The sequence below is a fragment of the Bidens hawaiensis genome, unplaced genomic scaffold (genome assembly GCF_021521415.1).
Source record: "Bidens hawaiensis isolate Kalapana, Puna unplaced genomic scaffold, B.hawaiensis_p1.1 tig00053928_1, whole genome shotgun sequence".
Taxonomy (NCBI): domain Eukaryota; kingdom Viridiplantae; phylum Streptophyta; class Magnoliopsida; order Asterales; family Asteraceae; genus Bidens; species Bidens hawaiensis.
In genome coordinates this window covers 45,042-60,581 of record NW_027499701.1, presented here as the reverse complement: position 1 = coordinate 60,581, position 15,540 = coordinate 45,042, and the positions used below count along the sequence as shown (strand labels likewise).

The window sequence follows — 15,540 nt, the reverse complement described above, 5'->3', positions numbered from 1 at the left end:
TTATCATAAAATTCATTAATAAACTATTAACATTATTTTACTAATTGTGGTTTTATCTCATTAAAGAAACGAGCAAATAAAAAGGACATAGGCAATCGTAATAAGCAAGTGAATAATAATTTCGTATAATACTTATGTTTCAATATTGTGTTATCAAGAAAATGAGTAATTTAAACAATGACGTGTGAAGTACAATGAGCATGTAAAGTGTCATGTGAAGTGTAGAAAAGGAGAAAATACCTTCCTATTTTACCCTTTTGTACCTTCTTCATTATAAATATAAATTTAATAAGATAATGAAAAGTGTAATAATCTAGACCATCCCTCATGTTAATCAGTTTCTTGAGTTTTTACAACTCAATATAGTTTTTATTCTAACCATTTCCTATATCTTATATATATGGTTCATTCGAGAAGTGATATTATAGCGAGAAGTGTGAGAAGTCGATCTCAACAATTGATTATCTCCAATTTGTTCAAAGCATTAATTCCTCTAATTACTCCTATAATATTCTCCACATTAATTATTGTAGAAAGTTACAAATTTGAATTATCTTTTACCTACATATAGAAAAAATGTATATGTAGGTGAATTGTAATAAATTGATTACCTACACAAGTAACATAATAATTTACACATAGCTCATATTCAATTATACATATTGTTAGTTATTTTTATTTTTGTCAAAATTTACAAACACAACTTATTTTCTCCTACACTAATTTTGTTTCTTTTATTTTTCACCAACACATAACTAGTATTTACCTACACATATATCGTATTCACTTACACAGTTTGCTAGTTCATTTTATTTTCACCTACATATAAATAATATTCATCTACACACAACTCATATTTGCATACACATAAAAGATAAATTATAAAATAATTAAAATTATAAAAAAATGATGTGTTCCTACATTGCGAATATTTTACAACTTTAGGTTAATACTATTAATTTTATGTGATATCAATAACAAGTTTTGTCTGTGTAGGTTAATATTCTGATATGTATAGATAAATACAAATGAGTAGGTTATAACATGAAGTAAATTTGTATATGTAGGTTAATATTATGATTTGTGTAGGTTAACATGAACTAGTTATGTGCATGTATATAAATATTGTGATCTGTGTAGGTTATAACATGAACTAGTTTTTGTATGTGTAGGTTAATATTATGATTTGTGTAGGTATTTGTTTTTATGATGGTTAATATATTTATATTATTTATAGTATGAGTATGATGATTTTGTTTTATGAATTGTTTGATGATTAAATCAAATTAAAAAGTAAAAATAAATGTATAATCATTTGTAACTTAACATTAATTAGCATTAATTACCAAAAGAAAACTCCTAAACTTTTTACTAATATACTTCTACAATTAAATAATTCGAAATTAAAAAGAAAACTTATGATTGGTTAGAATCTTTTCTTGCACTTCTCACACTAAGATGGTGTTTGTTTTTGCTTAAAACATCTGCAGGAGGCTTATGTCTGCGGGCGCGCAGACATAAGCTTCTGAAAACTGTTTGTTTTTTTTTTAAATAAGATCTGCAAACTGCTTTTATGGTCTTAAAAAAGGCATTGTTTAACTTCTTCACACATCTTCACACTTCTTAACATCCTACCAACACCCAATGTCCAACACTACCACCCATCATTCGCCGCCACCACCACCACCGTCCGCCACCACCACCCACCACAACCACCCACCGTCCGCCACCACCGTCCATCACCGCCACCACCCACCACCACCACCGTCCACCACCCACCCGTCGGCCACAACCATCGTCCGCCACCACCACCCATCGTCCGCCACCACCACCGTCCACCACCACCACCAACTATTTTACTAGTCTACAGACGTTAAATAACTTCTATCTACTGTGATATGTATGATTGGTTACTAATTTTCAGCTTATACAGACGACACCTAGTTTATAAAACAAACAGTATTATATTTTCAGATTGCAGACCTTCAGACCACATCTTCAGTTGCAGACAATTTTTGTCTTAAAAAACAAACGACACCTAAGAAACACTTTTGAAATAAACCAAATCCTATATATATATATATGTATGTATATATAGAGTAAGGTTAAAATAAAAAGTAATTATTTCCAAAAAGCGTAAGAAACAATGACAATTTGACATGTGGTTTTCATTATTTTATTGAAAAGGACATAACAGTCTTTTGGCATCTATTTAATTCTGGCAGATATATTAAAATGCAGCTGATCCTCTCCTAAAATCATGGATCTCCTTACATATAATTAAACCACCCACTCCAAAAAACACTCTATCGTCTCCTCCTGAACGAATTACACTTTCTCTGACTAGTCCATTGTATAATAATTCTACCAGAATTTCAACTAGGATCGTTGCCAAGATTGCAATTGGTGGCTTTATGATACTTACTATATTAAGAATTCTATTTATTTGTTTCAGAAAAAAAAAAATCACAATCTGGTGATTTTAGTGAGGCCGACCCCTCCTCTAAAAGGATTTCGTTCTTATTTAATTAATGGTATTCATTTTCATGATTGAATTCTTACTTTTTTGATTAAATAATGAATATTCATTCTTATTTAATCAATGGTTCCTATCTTCATGATTGAATATTTGTATTGTTTATACTGTTTTTGTAACGCTGTGATGACAGGTGTGGTGGTGTTCACCAGGAATATGAAGATGGAGGATGACCGAGAGATAAGGAGGGTTACAAATAAGATTAACACACATTGTTTGAAGATCATTGTGAAATATGTATTATTAGTGTTTGTTTTAAATTTGAATTAAAATCTGGTTTTTATTTAGCTTATTTTGATTTAAAACACATTATTATATATCTTATATGTTCTTGGTGATGTGTTTTTAAATTTGAATTAAGAAATTATCATTATAGATTAATAATATTTTCATATATAACATAATACACTGGACGATTATGCCCCTGGAGTGTTATAAAGTAATTATTAAAATAAAACACACCATCTAAAAAACACGCTTTCCATATGGACCATCAGATCACTAAATCTAACACCCCAGATTACTTCTTACACTTTTAGACACACTTCACTTCTTACACTTTTTTAGACAGTGTGTTTTATTTTAATACCTGCTTTATAACACACCAGGGGTATTATCGTCAAGTGTGTTATATTTTATATGGAAACATTATCAATCTATAATTATCATTTTTAATCCAAATTTTAAACACACCATCAAGAACTTAACAAGATATATAACAGTGCGTTTAATAAGAAATAACCAAAATTTAAAGAAAAACACCAGATTTTAATCAAAATTTAAAACACAACACCAAGAACGCCAAGAACATGAAGAACAAAAACACACTTTTATTAACAAAAACACACTAATTTTTGCATATATCATATATCGCTTCATTGTTTAGCAACACCACCACATCGGTGTGCTCTAAAAGGGAATGAGTTGATAGCACACTGTTATAAGGCTCCACGACCGTAGTTGACACCTTCAATTCCATAACAAAAACCATCATGTTAAATTGCTAATGATATATATTCATTGAATCTAATAATGTGTTAATTATATATTATTTTATATAAAATAACTTGTGGAGATGGAAAGATATTAAAGCTGAGTTTAGGCTTTTTCCCATAATCAAACGACAAACGTTCCAAAAGCAAGGATCCTAATCCGGAGCCAGTGCCACCACCAACAACATTAAAAACCATAAATCCTTGCAATCCGGTCGGGACCCACACCCCCTCCACCACGATGGCTTCCAGCCACCACGAACAAAGATGCTACTATCGTCGCCGCCCATGAATTTGGTTTTCTCCAACGCATGTGTTTGATTGGCCGAAGAAGCAATACAAGCTATGCTGGAGTAATTATTAACCATGCTTACAATCTCTCAGGTCCGGCAATGGCTTTAGGGAGGCAGTGTCGTTCCAAAAATGGTGGTGGCATGTTCTATTGCTGTGAATATGAAAGAGGTCACAAGGAAGGAGGCAATAAAAGTATGGAAGTTATCACTAATTACAATAATTCTAAAAATAATAAAAAAATATATATGAACGATCCTACCCCTATGTGTAGTATTTGATTCAATGGTCTTAATTACTTCTTACGCTTTTTAAGAAATGTTAACTTCTTATTCTAACCTTACTCTATAATATATATATATATATATATATATATCATTTATTTTATTACAAGGGTATACTAGTAAAAAAATGATTTTTATATTTTTGGTAAATAACAAATTAATGGAGAAAGTTACAGATGACCTTTTTTTTATATAATTTATCACCTTTTTTTCAAATTATGTTTCAAAATTTAATGGATCATTCATTTAAACCCAAATATTTTAATTCAACTGTGTAAATTTATTCGTAATTCAAACAAGATATTTGATAATCAAATGACCATTTCCTTTTATTCTATTTGCCAAATTCGACTGAACTTTCACATATACTATAATTTAGATTCTCCATTAAAATTCATTACATGTTAAGTACTAACAATGCAAATTACAACCATGCACACTAATACAGGGGTTGTAAGTTCAATCATAATCTAGATGCTTGAATTATAAAAAAAGTTGTTTCGCCAACTAATGAAAAAAAATTGTTGCATGCTAAGTAAATACACTAAACACAGATTACAAAATATAAATTTAGATTCATGTATGTTGAGTAGGGGTATTTTGAATTGTGTATGTGCAAATTTTATCGTGTGTAGGTTCATATATGCATTGTGTAGGTAGTATTTCGAATTGTGTATATGTAAATTTTGTCGTGTGTATGATTATTTATGTAATGTGTAGGTGGTATTTCAATTTTTGTATGTGTAAGTTTTATCGTGTGTAGATTTATATACGTATTGTGTAGGTGGTATTTCGAATTATGTATTTTTATTTTTTAGCGTTTGTAGGTTCATATATATATATATATATATATATATATATATATATATATATATATATATATATATATATATATACTGTGGAGGTTGTATTTCGAATCATGTATATGTAAATTTTAGCGTGTGTAGGTTCACACACACACACTGTGTAGGTAGTATTATAAATTGTGTATGTATAAATTTTGTTGTGTGTAGGATCATTGATGTAATGTATTCCTAACACATTAAACATAGCCTACATAATTAACAAGAAGAAAATTCGTCACAGCATACAACAAAAAACATAATTTACATTTTAAAAATCCTACACAACATACAACAAAAGAAATCCATACACAAAAAAAACCCGCATACGCTTTTATAATATAATAACTTACACATTAAATAAGAAATGCATGCATATTTTCAACGCCTACACTAAAAAAGAAAAAAGAAAGCAAGTTGAAACGGGTTGCATGATTGTTGGTTATGACATAAAATGGGGAATCTCATAAGGCATAAAATGAGGAATTTCATAAACTATGTAAACAAATTTCTTATTTTAGGCATACATAAATATGACTATTCTACCTTTTTTATTATAAATGAGGAAGTTAGAGTAGAGAAAAATTACAAAAGTGCCATTTTCTATTTTCCACCATTGATTACTCCAGATTAGAGGTGTTCAAAAAAACCGGTTACGGAACCGGTTTGGCCGGTTCAACCGGAAACCGGTTTTTTAAAAACCGGTTTTTTTAAAAACCGGTTTGACCGGTTTACGTAACCGGTTTACGTATCGGTTATACGTTTTGGAGCCAAAACCGGTTTTATAACCGGTTATAAAAAAAACCGGTTTTTTTAAATAACCGGTTATTAAAAAACCGGTTAACCGGTTTTTAAAATAACCGGTTTATTACCGTTATAAAAAAAACCGGTTAACCGGTTTTTTAATAACCGGTTAACCGGTTAAACCGGTTTTCGAACGTTACCAAACGGCTTTATAGCCGTTTTTTTTTTTTTTTGACCGTTTTTTAGCCGTTTTTTTTTTGTTTTTTTACCATTTTACCCCCACAAACATCTATATATAGTTTAGGTTGGGTATTGGTTAGATCACACTTGATTATACAACTCCAAACGCTCTAAACGTTTATTTCATACGCGATTATACAACTCCAAACGCTCTTCTTTCGTAGTCGTTTATTTCATACTCGAGTATACCACTCTTAATTCGTAGTCGATTATCATGGCCTCCCAAAGTGCTGCTTCATCGGTCAACATGGGTGCCTCGAACACGGGAGAAACCGTCGTTCGGGTCATCCCCACGAAACGAAACCAAGATATTTGGCAACATTTCGACCTATGCGAAATGTCTAACGGAACCCAAAAAGCTAGATGCAAACATTGTTTGACGTTTAACATGTATGATGTTTACCTTACAAAACACGGGTCGTCTTCCCAAATTCATGACTCGTTAAGAGCTGTTGCCCAATCCCAATCCCAAACCGACCTTGAAATGGGGATGTACTACATGATTTGGGAAGACGCCGGTAAACGTCAAAGGGTAAACACCCCAAGCAGTGAACTTGGAAGGTATGGTGGTACCAACTTTGTGAAACACATGACTCCGGATGAATTTAGAAGTCTTGATTTGCTGGCTTGGTGGAGAGGTAAGGAGGATGAGTTTCCGATCCTCGCCGCCATGGCCAAAGATTTACTAACGGTCCAAGCTTCCACGGTAGCTTCGGAGTCTGCTTTTTCTGTTTCTGGCAGGGTTATATCGATTAGGAGGACTCGACTCACTCCACCAGCTGTAGAGATGTCGATTTGCTACAAGGATTACTTGGACTCTTTAGATAGGGCACAACATCAACGCTCACTCGAGGGGGAAATGGAGTATGAGGCGGCCTTGTATGAAGACGAGGTCAATCAAGGACACACTCAACCAATGACCGATGAAGAAGCCGCGTACGACGATTACCTAAGGAATAGCTCGGGATCGGGTAGCGAAGAAAATGAGTAACAAACATCAACTTGTTAATGTAATCGTGTCTAAGCATTCTTTAATGTTTGTATTTTTGAGTTACGAATATGCGATAACGATTTAATGTTTGTATTTTTAATGTAAAAGCTATAAATGAAAGTTATGTGTTTTTAATCTTCCAAGCAAAGAATGCTAACAACGAAACCCTAAACCCTAAACCCTAAAGCAAAAAAAAAAAAAAAAAAAAAAAAAAAAAAAAAAAACCGGTTAACCGGTTAGACCGGTTATTAAAAACCGGTTATAAAAAAACCGGTTTAATAACCGGTTCTAACCGGTTTCTAAACCGGTCCAAACCGGTTTGGCCGGTTTGAGTTTTCATTGATAAAAACCGGTTAATAACCGGTCCGGTTATTAACCGAACCGGTTTTTTTCTGGATAAAAAAAACCGGTCCGGTTAATAACCGAACCGGTTTTTTCAAAAAAACCGATTTGTGCACCTCTACTCCAGATCAATGTTTAAGATTTATTTATCGCACTTCTCGTTATAATATCACTTCTCGCATGATCCATCCCCTATATATATATATATATATATATATATATATATATATATATATATAGGAGAGGGATAATTTGAGAACCTTGCTAGAACTTTAAGAACCTCATTCTTAATCACATATTTAATTGAATAGGTTAAATTATGTGGTTGAGATTAAATCTGATTAAAAAATTAAGTAAGAGAGAGAATATAGATGTACAGTGATTACACTAATTTAAATGTGCGTTACACATATGTAAAAAGTCGATTCGGTACGCAAAAAATATTGTAATTTTTCTACATACATGTAAGATACGTATATTACATATATGTAAAAAAATTCAAAAAAAAAAAACAATTGTTACGTTGAGTTCTTTCGAGTTCTTTAAACACAAAGTGGTTCTCAAAAGAAATAAGCCCTATTTAGGTTTCCACATATATATATATATATATGAGATTTCTTTTGAAAACCAATTTGAGGTTTAAGAACTCGAAAGAACTCAACGTAACAATTTTTTTAACATATACGTAATATATGTAGGTTACATGCACGTAAAAAAATTATAGAATTTTTTACGTACCGAGTCGACTTACTACATAGGTATAACGGACGTTTAAATTAGGGTAATCACTGTACATCTTTATTCTATATCATACTTTAATTTTTTTTAATCACATTTAATCTCAACCACATAATCTAATCTATTTAACTAAATGTATGGTCAAGAATGAAGTTATTAAGTTCTTAAAACTCAATAAGGTTCTCAAATTATTCCTCCCCTATATAATTAAAAGTGTGGTTAAGAATGATGTTCTTAAAACTCAATAAGGTTTTCAAATTATCCATCCCATATATATAGGGAAGATTTCAAATGAAAACCACTTTGAGTTTTATGAACTCGAAAAAACTCAACGTAACAATATTTTTTTTAATTTTTTTTACACATATGTAATATATGTAGGTTACACGTACATAAAAAAATTACAAAATTTTTTACGCACCGAGTCAACTTATTACATATGTGTGATGGACGTTTAAATTTGTGTAATCACTGTACATCTTTATTTTCTCTCCTACTTTAATTTTTAATCACATTTAATCTCAACCACATAATCTAATCTATTTAATTAAATGTGTGGTCAAGAATGAAGTTTTTAAGTTCTTAAAACTTAAAAAGGTTCTCAAACTATTCCTCCTATACACACACACACACACACACACACATAAAATATACAATAACTTAGTCTTGCAAACTGAGATAGTGCCACAAATTTAAATGCTATTACATATATAAAATTATGAGTTATTATATCTTAAACATATATAAATGAAACATTTAAAAGCTTTCTGATTGTTTCATACATTCTCTCAAACCATCGGGTTGTTTTATTTGCAAATGGAGGCTTCTCATGCATTTGACCCGAATTGACGGGTATGAAACTCACCAAACCCAGATAGCCCTATGAGTCATAACATCTCATTAAATTAAAATTTAATCTTATCAAATATTTGATATAAAAATTCTATAAATAGGAATATAATAAAAATTAATATCTGATTTAAAAAAAATATTTATAATTAAGAAATAATTTTATAGTAAAAAAAATAAGCGGGTCATGGGTCTTCACCAAACCCATATTGCTTTTAAACCGGGCTATAACATCTCTTTTTTTTTTGTGAAACTCTTTCATCATCAAATCTTAAGTATATTATTAATTTCCTTACAATAAATAAAATTGTAAGAACATGAAATGTCTAGTACTTTGTGTCTTGTGTTGGTTAGGTCTTGATAGCATGTGATGTTAGGGATTGTGCACTTAAATGTCAAATACACAAGAAGCATCTTATGTGGCGCATAAGTTATGCGCCGCAGAACATATGCGCCGCATAAGTCTTCATATGTGTCTATAAATAGGGTTTTGGATCACTTATGTAAGATGATGCTCCTGACAAGTTGGTGGAGTGATCCATGGTGTACTTTGGTTTTACACTGTCACATATCTTGTATTACTAATGCTATCAATGATATAGATGAGAGATTAAAGAGACGTTTTCGAGTAGTTTTACTTTGTTATGATTTCCGCTTATAGCGTCGTAGGGTAGATCTGGTCATGGATGTTTTCTCACGTCACTCTGTAGACCCATCCTGGACTTTTAATTGGTATCAGAGCCTAGTGGCTCTTGATTTACCTAGAAAAGCTCAAAATTGTTCTTTTTATATACATTTTTTATCATTCCAGACGATGTAGCCGTTCAATTTTCACCAAAACTTCAAGGATTGTTATATTCATGGTGTTGAACATCATACTCAAGAATCAAATCATTTCATCATTGTTTTCCCGCAGAAACATGTCAAGAAAGCTTCAAAGTGCAACTTATGCGCCGCATAAGTTATATGGCGCATAACATATGTGCCGCATAACATATGCGCCGCATAAGTACTTTATGCCATATACGGCCTTCAATTTTTGTTAAACCTTCATGCCGTATCCTCTCCGTATCACTTACATTGTTGAAAGGTCACTGTATAAGTATTTACTTGCTTATAAGATCATTTGGTTCATACAATATTATGCAAGGCATACTAGACGTACACGTTGAAATATGAGCATATCCGTTATTGTCGCTTATGAGCTATATTTGCTTGTACCTTGAGAATTCAAGACTTATTATTTGGAGAGAAGACATGGGAGTGGATGGTTGACTTCTATGTGATTGGATGATTGAAGTTGGTGAATCAAATACAAGTTGCTTTAAAGTATTATCAAAAATGTATTTGAGAATTCATCATGAATGAAAATGGGAATTGGAATGAGATAACAATTGGTTTGAATATTGTGGGACTCATGAAAGTTAGAAGACTTAAAAGTTTCAAGCCGACTGAAGAATACTTTGATTGTCAAATTTAAAGGAAAAACATTTAAAGATAGGGAAAACTTATTGTGAAGAGAAGTCTTTTACCTTGATGTTGAGTGATTTTTTGACCTAAATCTAAGCAATATCAAAGGGGGAGTTTGTTGAAGCTCGAAAAGTTTATTTGTTTGGATGCCACAAGACAAGTACTATTCAAGGGGGAGTCTGTAGGAACATGAAATGTCTAGTACTTTGTGTCTTGTGTTGGTTAGGTCTTGATAGCATGTGATGTTAGGGATTGTGCACTTAAATGTCAAATACACAAGAAGCATCTTATGCGGCGCATAAGATATGAGGCGCATAAGCCGCATAACTTATGCGCCGCATAAGTCTTCATATGTGTCTATAAATAGGGTTTTGGATCACTTGTATTAGATGATGCTCCTGACCAGTTGGTGGAGTGATCCATGGTGTACTTTGGTTTTACACTGTCACATATCTTGTATTACCAATGCTATCAATGATATAGATGAGAGATTGAAGAGACGTTTTCGAGTATTTTTACTTCGTTATGATTTCCGCTCATAGCGTCGTAGGGTAGATCTTGATCGTGGATATTCTCTCACGTCACTCTGTAGACCCATCCTGGACTTTTAAAAATTAAAAGCCAAAAAAATATATAAAAATAAGAAACGAATAATATAAAACAACCCAATAAAACGAGGATAAAAGCTAGCTGTAAGATATTTGGGGCATTTACATATTTCCCCTCCATAAAAATCTTTACTAACATATTTCCCGAACCTGACGTGAGGTCAAATACTCACTCAAAAATAAACCAATTACAACTAATTAGATAGTGGCAAATGGGTATCGAACATAGGGAGTTTATGGAATATGTGTTAAGGAAGTAGTTTAGCAATTAAACTATTATAAAAAGTTAATGACAAAAGTAATTTTCAAGTTGGTTTTGATTTGATTTTAAGAACTAAATTAACTAACACGAAAGTTGTAAACAATTGATCAAGCAAGTATTTCTCTTGGAGTTCGGGTTATTACGCAACACTCTTGTTAAAGTTCAATGGATAAACCATAATATCTTTATTTTGTGTAAATATGATTGTATGTGATTAATCAAGAACTAAGTACTCGGATTACTAGAACGCGAGGTTGTTACTTGGTAATCAATCAGTATATTTTTAACCTTAATTCCTTCTACTAAATCTCAATTGTCAACGACACCAAGAACGTATAGAACGAAACTAGGTTTAAGTAATATGTACAAGTTACAAACAATCAAACAAACATCATAATTGTACTAACATAAACAATTAGATAGCCAATCCAAGTTCAAGAACAATAAACATAAGTGTATTGTGTATAACTTTACATCCAAGAGAAACACCAAAGGCTTTAGCCACACATGATTGGCATCATTGATTCAATCTTTAATCCAAGCACTCAAAGATTATAGTGTTAATCTTCAATTAGAAACACCCAAAATATTGTTCCAAGGCACCAAAATCACCCAAAACAATTGTCTAGAACGGAATGCCAAAGAATGGAACCCAAAGTCCTTTAAAACCACTTTTTTGAGTTGTAACCGACATCAAGATGCTGAGGCTACCGTAAGTTACAGTGGCTACCGTAGCTTACGGTAGGCCTAAAAACTCTACGGCAGCCAACTTCTGTTTACGGTGGACCATTACGCTGGGATACCTACCGTAGCTTACGGTGGCTACCGTAAGCTACGGTAGACCCAGTTCAAGCTTCCATTTTTCTTCATCAATTCTTGGCTGTTGACTTCCCGCATTGACTCTCTTGTTCCTTTTCATCTGAACACACTCAAGCAACCTTTTCTCCTCATTTGTACCTGCATTCACACGACATAGTGTAGTAATCAAAATCCTTGAAATTAAACATAAACGCACACGTTTTTAACTAGAATTACTACACTTAAGGGTGGCTCTACAATCCACCCGTCACAACCCATAAAACTCAATTACATATTTCTCCTCCCTAAAACACATATGTTACATATATACTCATTTTAATAAGTTTAACTCATCAATGGACGATTTTACCCTTTATTTGGAAAAGAAAATTGACAAATCAATTTTTGTAGAGCACCAATCTCTTTCTTTTTTCATTTTATTTTCTTTTATCAGATCCTTCTTCTTCTTCTTCTTCTTCTTCTTCTTCTCAGTTCTCAAAATTCTCAAACCCTCTAAAACATGAATTATACTCTTGATTCTATCATACAACAAATAAGTTTCTAATCACATACTACAAGTTCAAAAAATTTGCAAGTTTAACCACCATTTCGTTTTACCGGGTTTGCTTAATCCATCTCTGGCGGCCACCACCGCAGTCGTGTTTTTTTCAGATCTGAGCGAAACCCCACTCAAACAACTAAGCTCAAGATTCAAGCAATTAATTAAGTCTACAAATCGTTTTTCCGATCGAGACGAATGACGTGCGCTTGATATGACCGGGGGGGAGCAAAGGGAATTCGAGTTTGAGAGCTACGAGGCACGGTAATAGACGTCGCCGGTGGGGTTATGCGGAGAGAGACGATGAATTTCAGAGGAGATGTCTTCGAGGAGGTAGGATGTGAGAATCATGGTGTGCCAAGTGACAGGAAAGTCGCCGGAAAATTGAGTAGGCCGGAGAAGATGACAGATGATGTGGGTTAACTTTATAATTATTAATATAAGTTTGTATTTGTTTATTTTTTTTAAACTAAATAATGGTAGTTGAGTAATTTGCTAGAAAAAGAAGAAATATGTAATTTGATTTTATTGATTGGGGAAATATGTAATTTATAATGTTTAGTAAGGGAAGATATGTAAAAACCTCAAGATATTTCATGGGCTAATGTCAATAAAGTGTTAAATTTCATGGATAAAAAATATTCATTATTTTTTGGCTTGAAGGTAATGGACTGAAACTATATATAAATCACAGTTGAAGAAGCCATCCTTGTTCTTTTCTATATCTTAAAAGCATTCTCAGCCTGTTTTCCGTCTCCATCTCTATAACTATATTAAATAACACTGCATTTCTCTTTCGTGTTTAATTAAATGATATTTTTTTATCTTTATCATTATACTTTTCTCTCCCCTCTACTGACAACTAATTCAATAAATATTAAAAAATAAATAAGGGTAAACAAAGTTTCCTCAAATTTACAAAAAAATCACTACATATTCTCTCTCCACCCAATAATTTACACTCACAACCACTAAAACTTCACCCTATAATTTACAAACTTCTCTCACATATTTTTAAGAAATGAGATAGAATGCTCTGATATCTTATAAGCAATAATCTCTCTCTCTCCCTCCACGTTACCTCTTCCAATTGTTTTTTTCTCTACTATCTGAAAATAGCCTCCATGCATTTACGATCCATGTATTGTAAGCATTAACCTTCAAGAGTAGAATTCCTACTCAATTGATTGAACATTTCAAGAATCGTGCTTCGCTCAACTGCCGGATTTTTTTAGAATGGGCTATCTAGTGATAACCAGACCCCTAATTCCTCAAGTTCCAGGTTCAACAGGGGGTTTTAAAGCGTTTAATGATTCCTATACACAAATACAAGAAACATAAAAAAAAAAATGAAACAATAAAACATTACTGGATTTCACACCAACAATTAAAACCCAAGATTTCATACCAATTATTAAAACCCAAAAGTAGAATTGATTAACAAATTTCATTACAATAATGTCTTCCCTGAAATGAAATTCACTGCTTACGTTCCTCAAGGTGCCTAAGCATCCGACGAATCAAGCTACGGATATAGATCGAGCGTAGATCTCTGACATGACACTTGGGTAGATTCTAATGGTTTTAAGATTGGGTGGATGGTACGAGAAGAACAAACAATCCGACAGTTTCTGAATGACCTTTTTGGGGATTTTAAAAAACAATGGCTAGTCTTAGAACTAGGTCGGTCAAAATGGCCATTTTAAGAATTTTTCAAAAAATAATAATAATGAATCTGTTTGATACAATTCTAAATATAGAGCCATATGTATATATACATGTGTAACACATGCATGCATACAATCACACACTTTTTTTAAGTCGATGTAAAAGACAACCAAAATTCCATCACTAAATTGGATAGCTAACCTTTCGAAAAAGATAAAGTTACCTTTACACCATCCACTCTTCCTCTTTTTTCTTATTTTATGTATATATCCTTTATTTTAAATCAGCTAAAGATATAAAGTGTAACAAAAAGAGTTTAATGATATGGCCAAATATGAAATATATCAAAGTGGCAGTCAATTTCTAGGAACACCAAGATTGATCTAACTGAAGCTGCCAGTAAAATGAGTAGTACAAACTTATGTGTGTACTACCAATGGTCCTACACTCCATCTTGTTCGATACAAGTCCTAGTTTTAGCCACCACAAATTACGCAACACGCAACAATGATGCATATGACCTTCTACTGGGGCAACAACGTCACTCTATTAATTGATTCGTGGAAAACTGACTCATGGTTTAGTTATTTCCTTACCTTAATAGCATGTTTTATGTTCTCTGTGTTCTGTCAGTTTATGGAAGACCACCGTATTCGGCTTAGGCTTCTGTCCTCTTCAAGTTCAACCACCGCGGTTGCACCTATCGAGAATGTTCCTTTGTTATACACAAAGTTGTTTTTTGGTGGCAGCCTAGCGAGGTTCGTTGGGTCGGTGCTGTTTGGGATAAACTCCGGGATCAATTACTTGTTGATGCTAGCGGTGATGTCGTTTAATGGTGGTGTGTTTGTGGCGATTGTGGTTGGATTGGGTGTTGGGTATTGGTTGTTTAGGTGTGGTGGTGGTGATGATGAGCAAATGATGGTTCTTGAGGATACTTGTGCTTGTTGTTGACCAAATTTGATGTTTACTTGTGTTTTCTATGAATAACTTATATTGAGTTAAATCACGTAGATGAGTGTGTGAATGTAACATATGAAGGAATGAATGTATGGAATGATGTTATAATCCGTATTTATATTATAATAGTATCCATATAATTCAAGTTCTAGCATTGACCAGACCACCTCGAAATAAGTCTCATTCAAGCAAATATAACGAACCTAACTAGGCTAATAAGTACATGTTACAAGATTATTACTTAAGTATAGGGCGTATAGGTATTAGGTAACACATCAATGCTTTGAATTATATCACCATATCAAATTGTCTTAAATATGCTATGATGAGTATGAACATGTCCCATACTCCCATCAGATAACTATATCA

General features: G+C 32.7%; 1 protein-coding gene across 1 annotated transcript; it reads left to right on the top strand.

Annotated features, from left to right (window-relative positions):
- The first annotated feature begins 14,721 nt into the window (after nt 1-14,721).
- On the top strand, nt 14,722-15,165 carry LOC143600311 (copper transporter 5-like). Its single transcript, XM_077078039.1, has one exon. The coding sequence runs from the start codon at nt 14,722-14,724 to the stop codon at nt 15,163-15,165; it is 444 nt and encodes a 147-aa protein (XP_076934154.1).
- The last annotated feature ends 375 nt before the right edge of the window (nt 15,166-15,540 follow it).

Bases quoted from the DNA above. Each gene is read 5' to 3' on its own strand.
- LOC143600311 (XM_077078039.1), top strand. From the start codon at position 14,722: ATGATGCATATGACCTTCTACTGGGGCAACAACGTCACTCTATTAATT.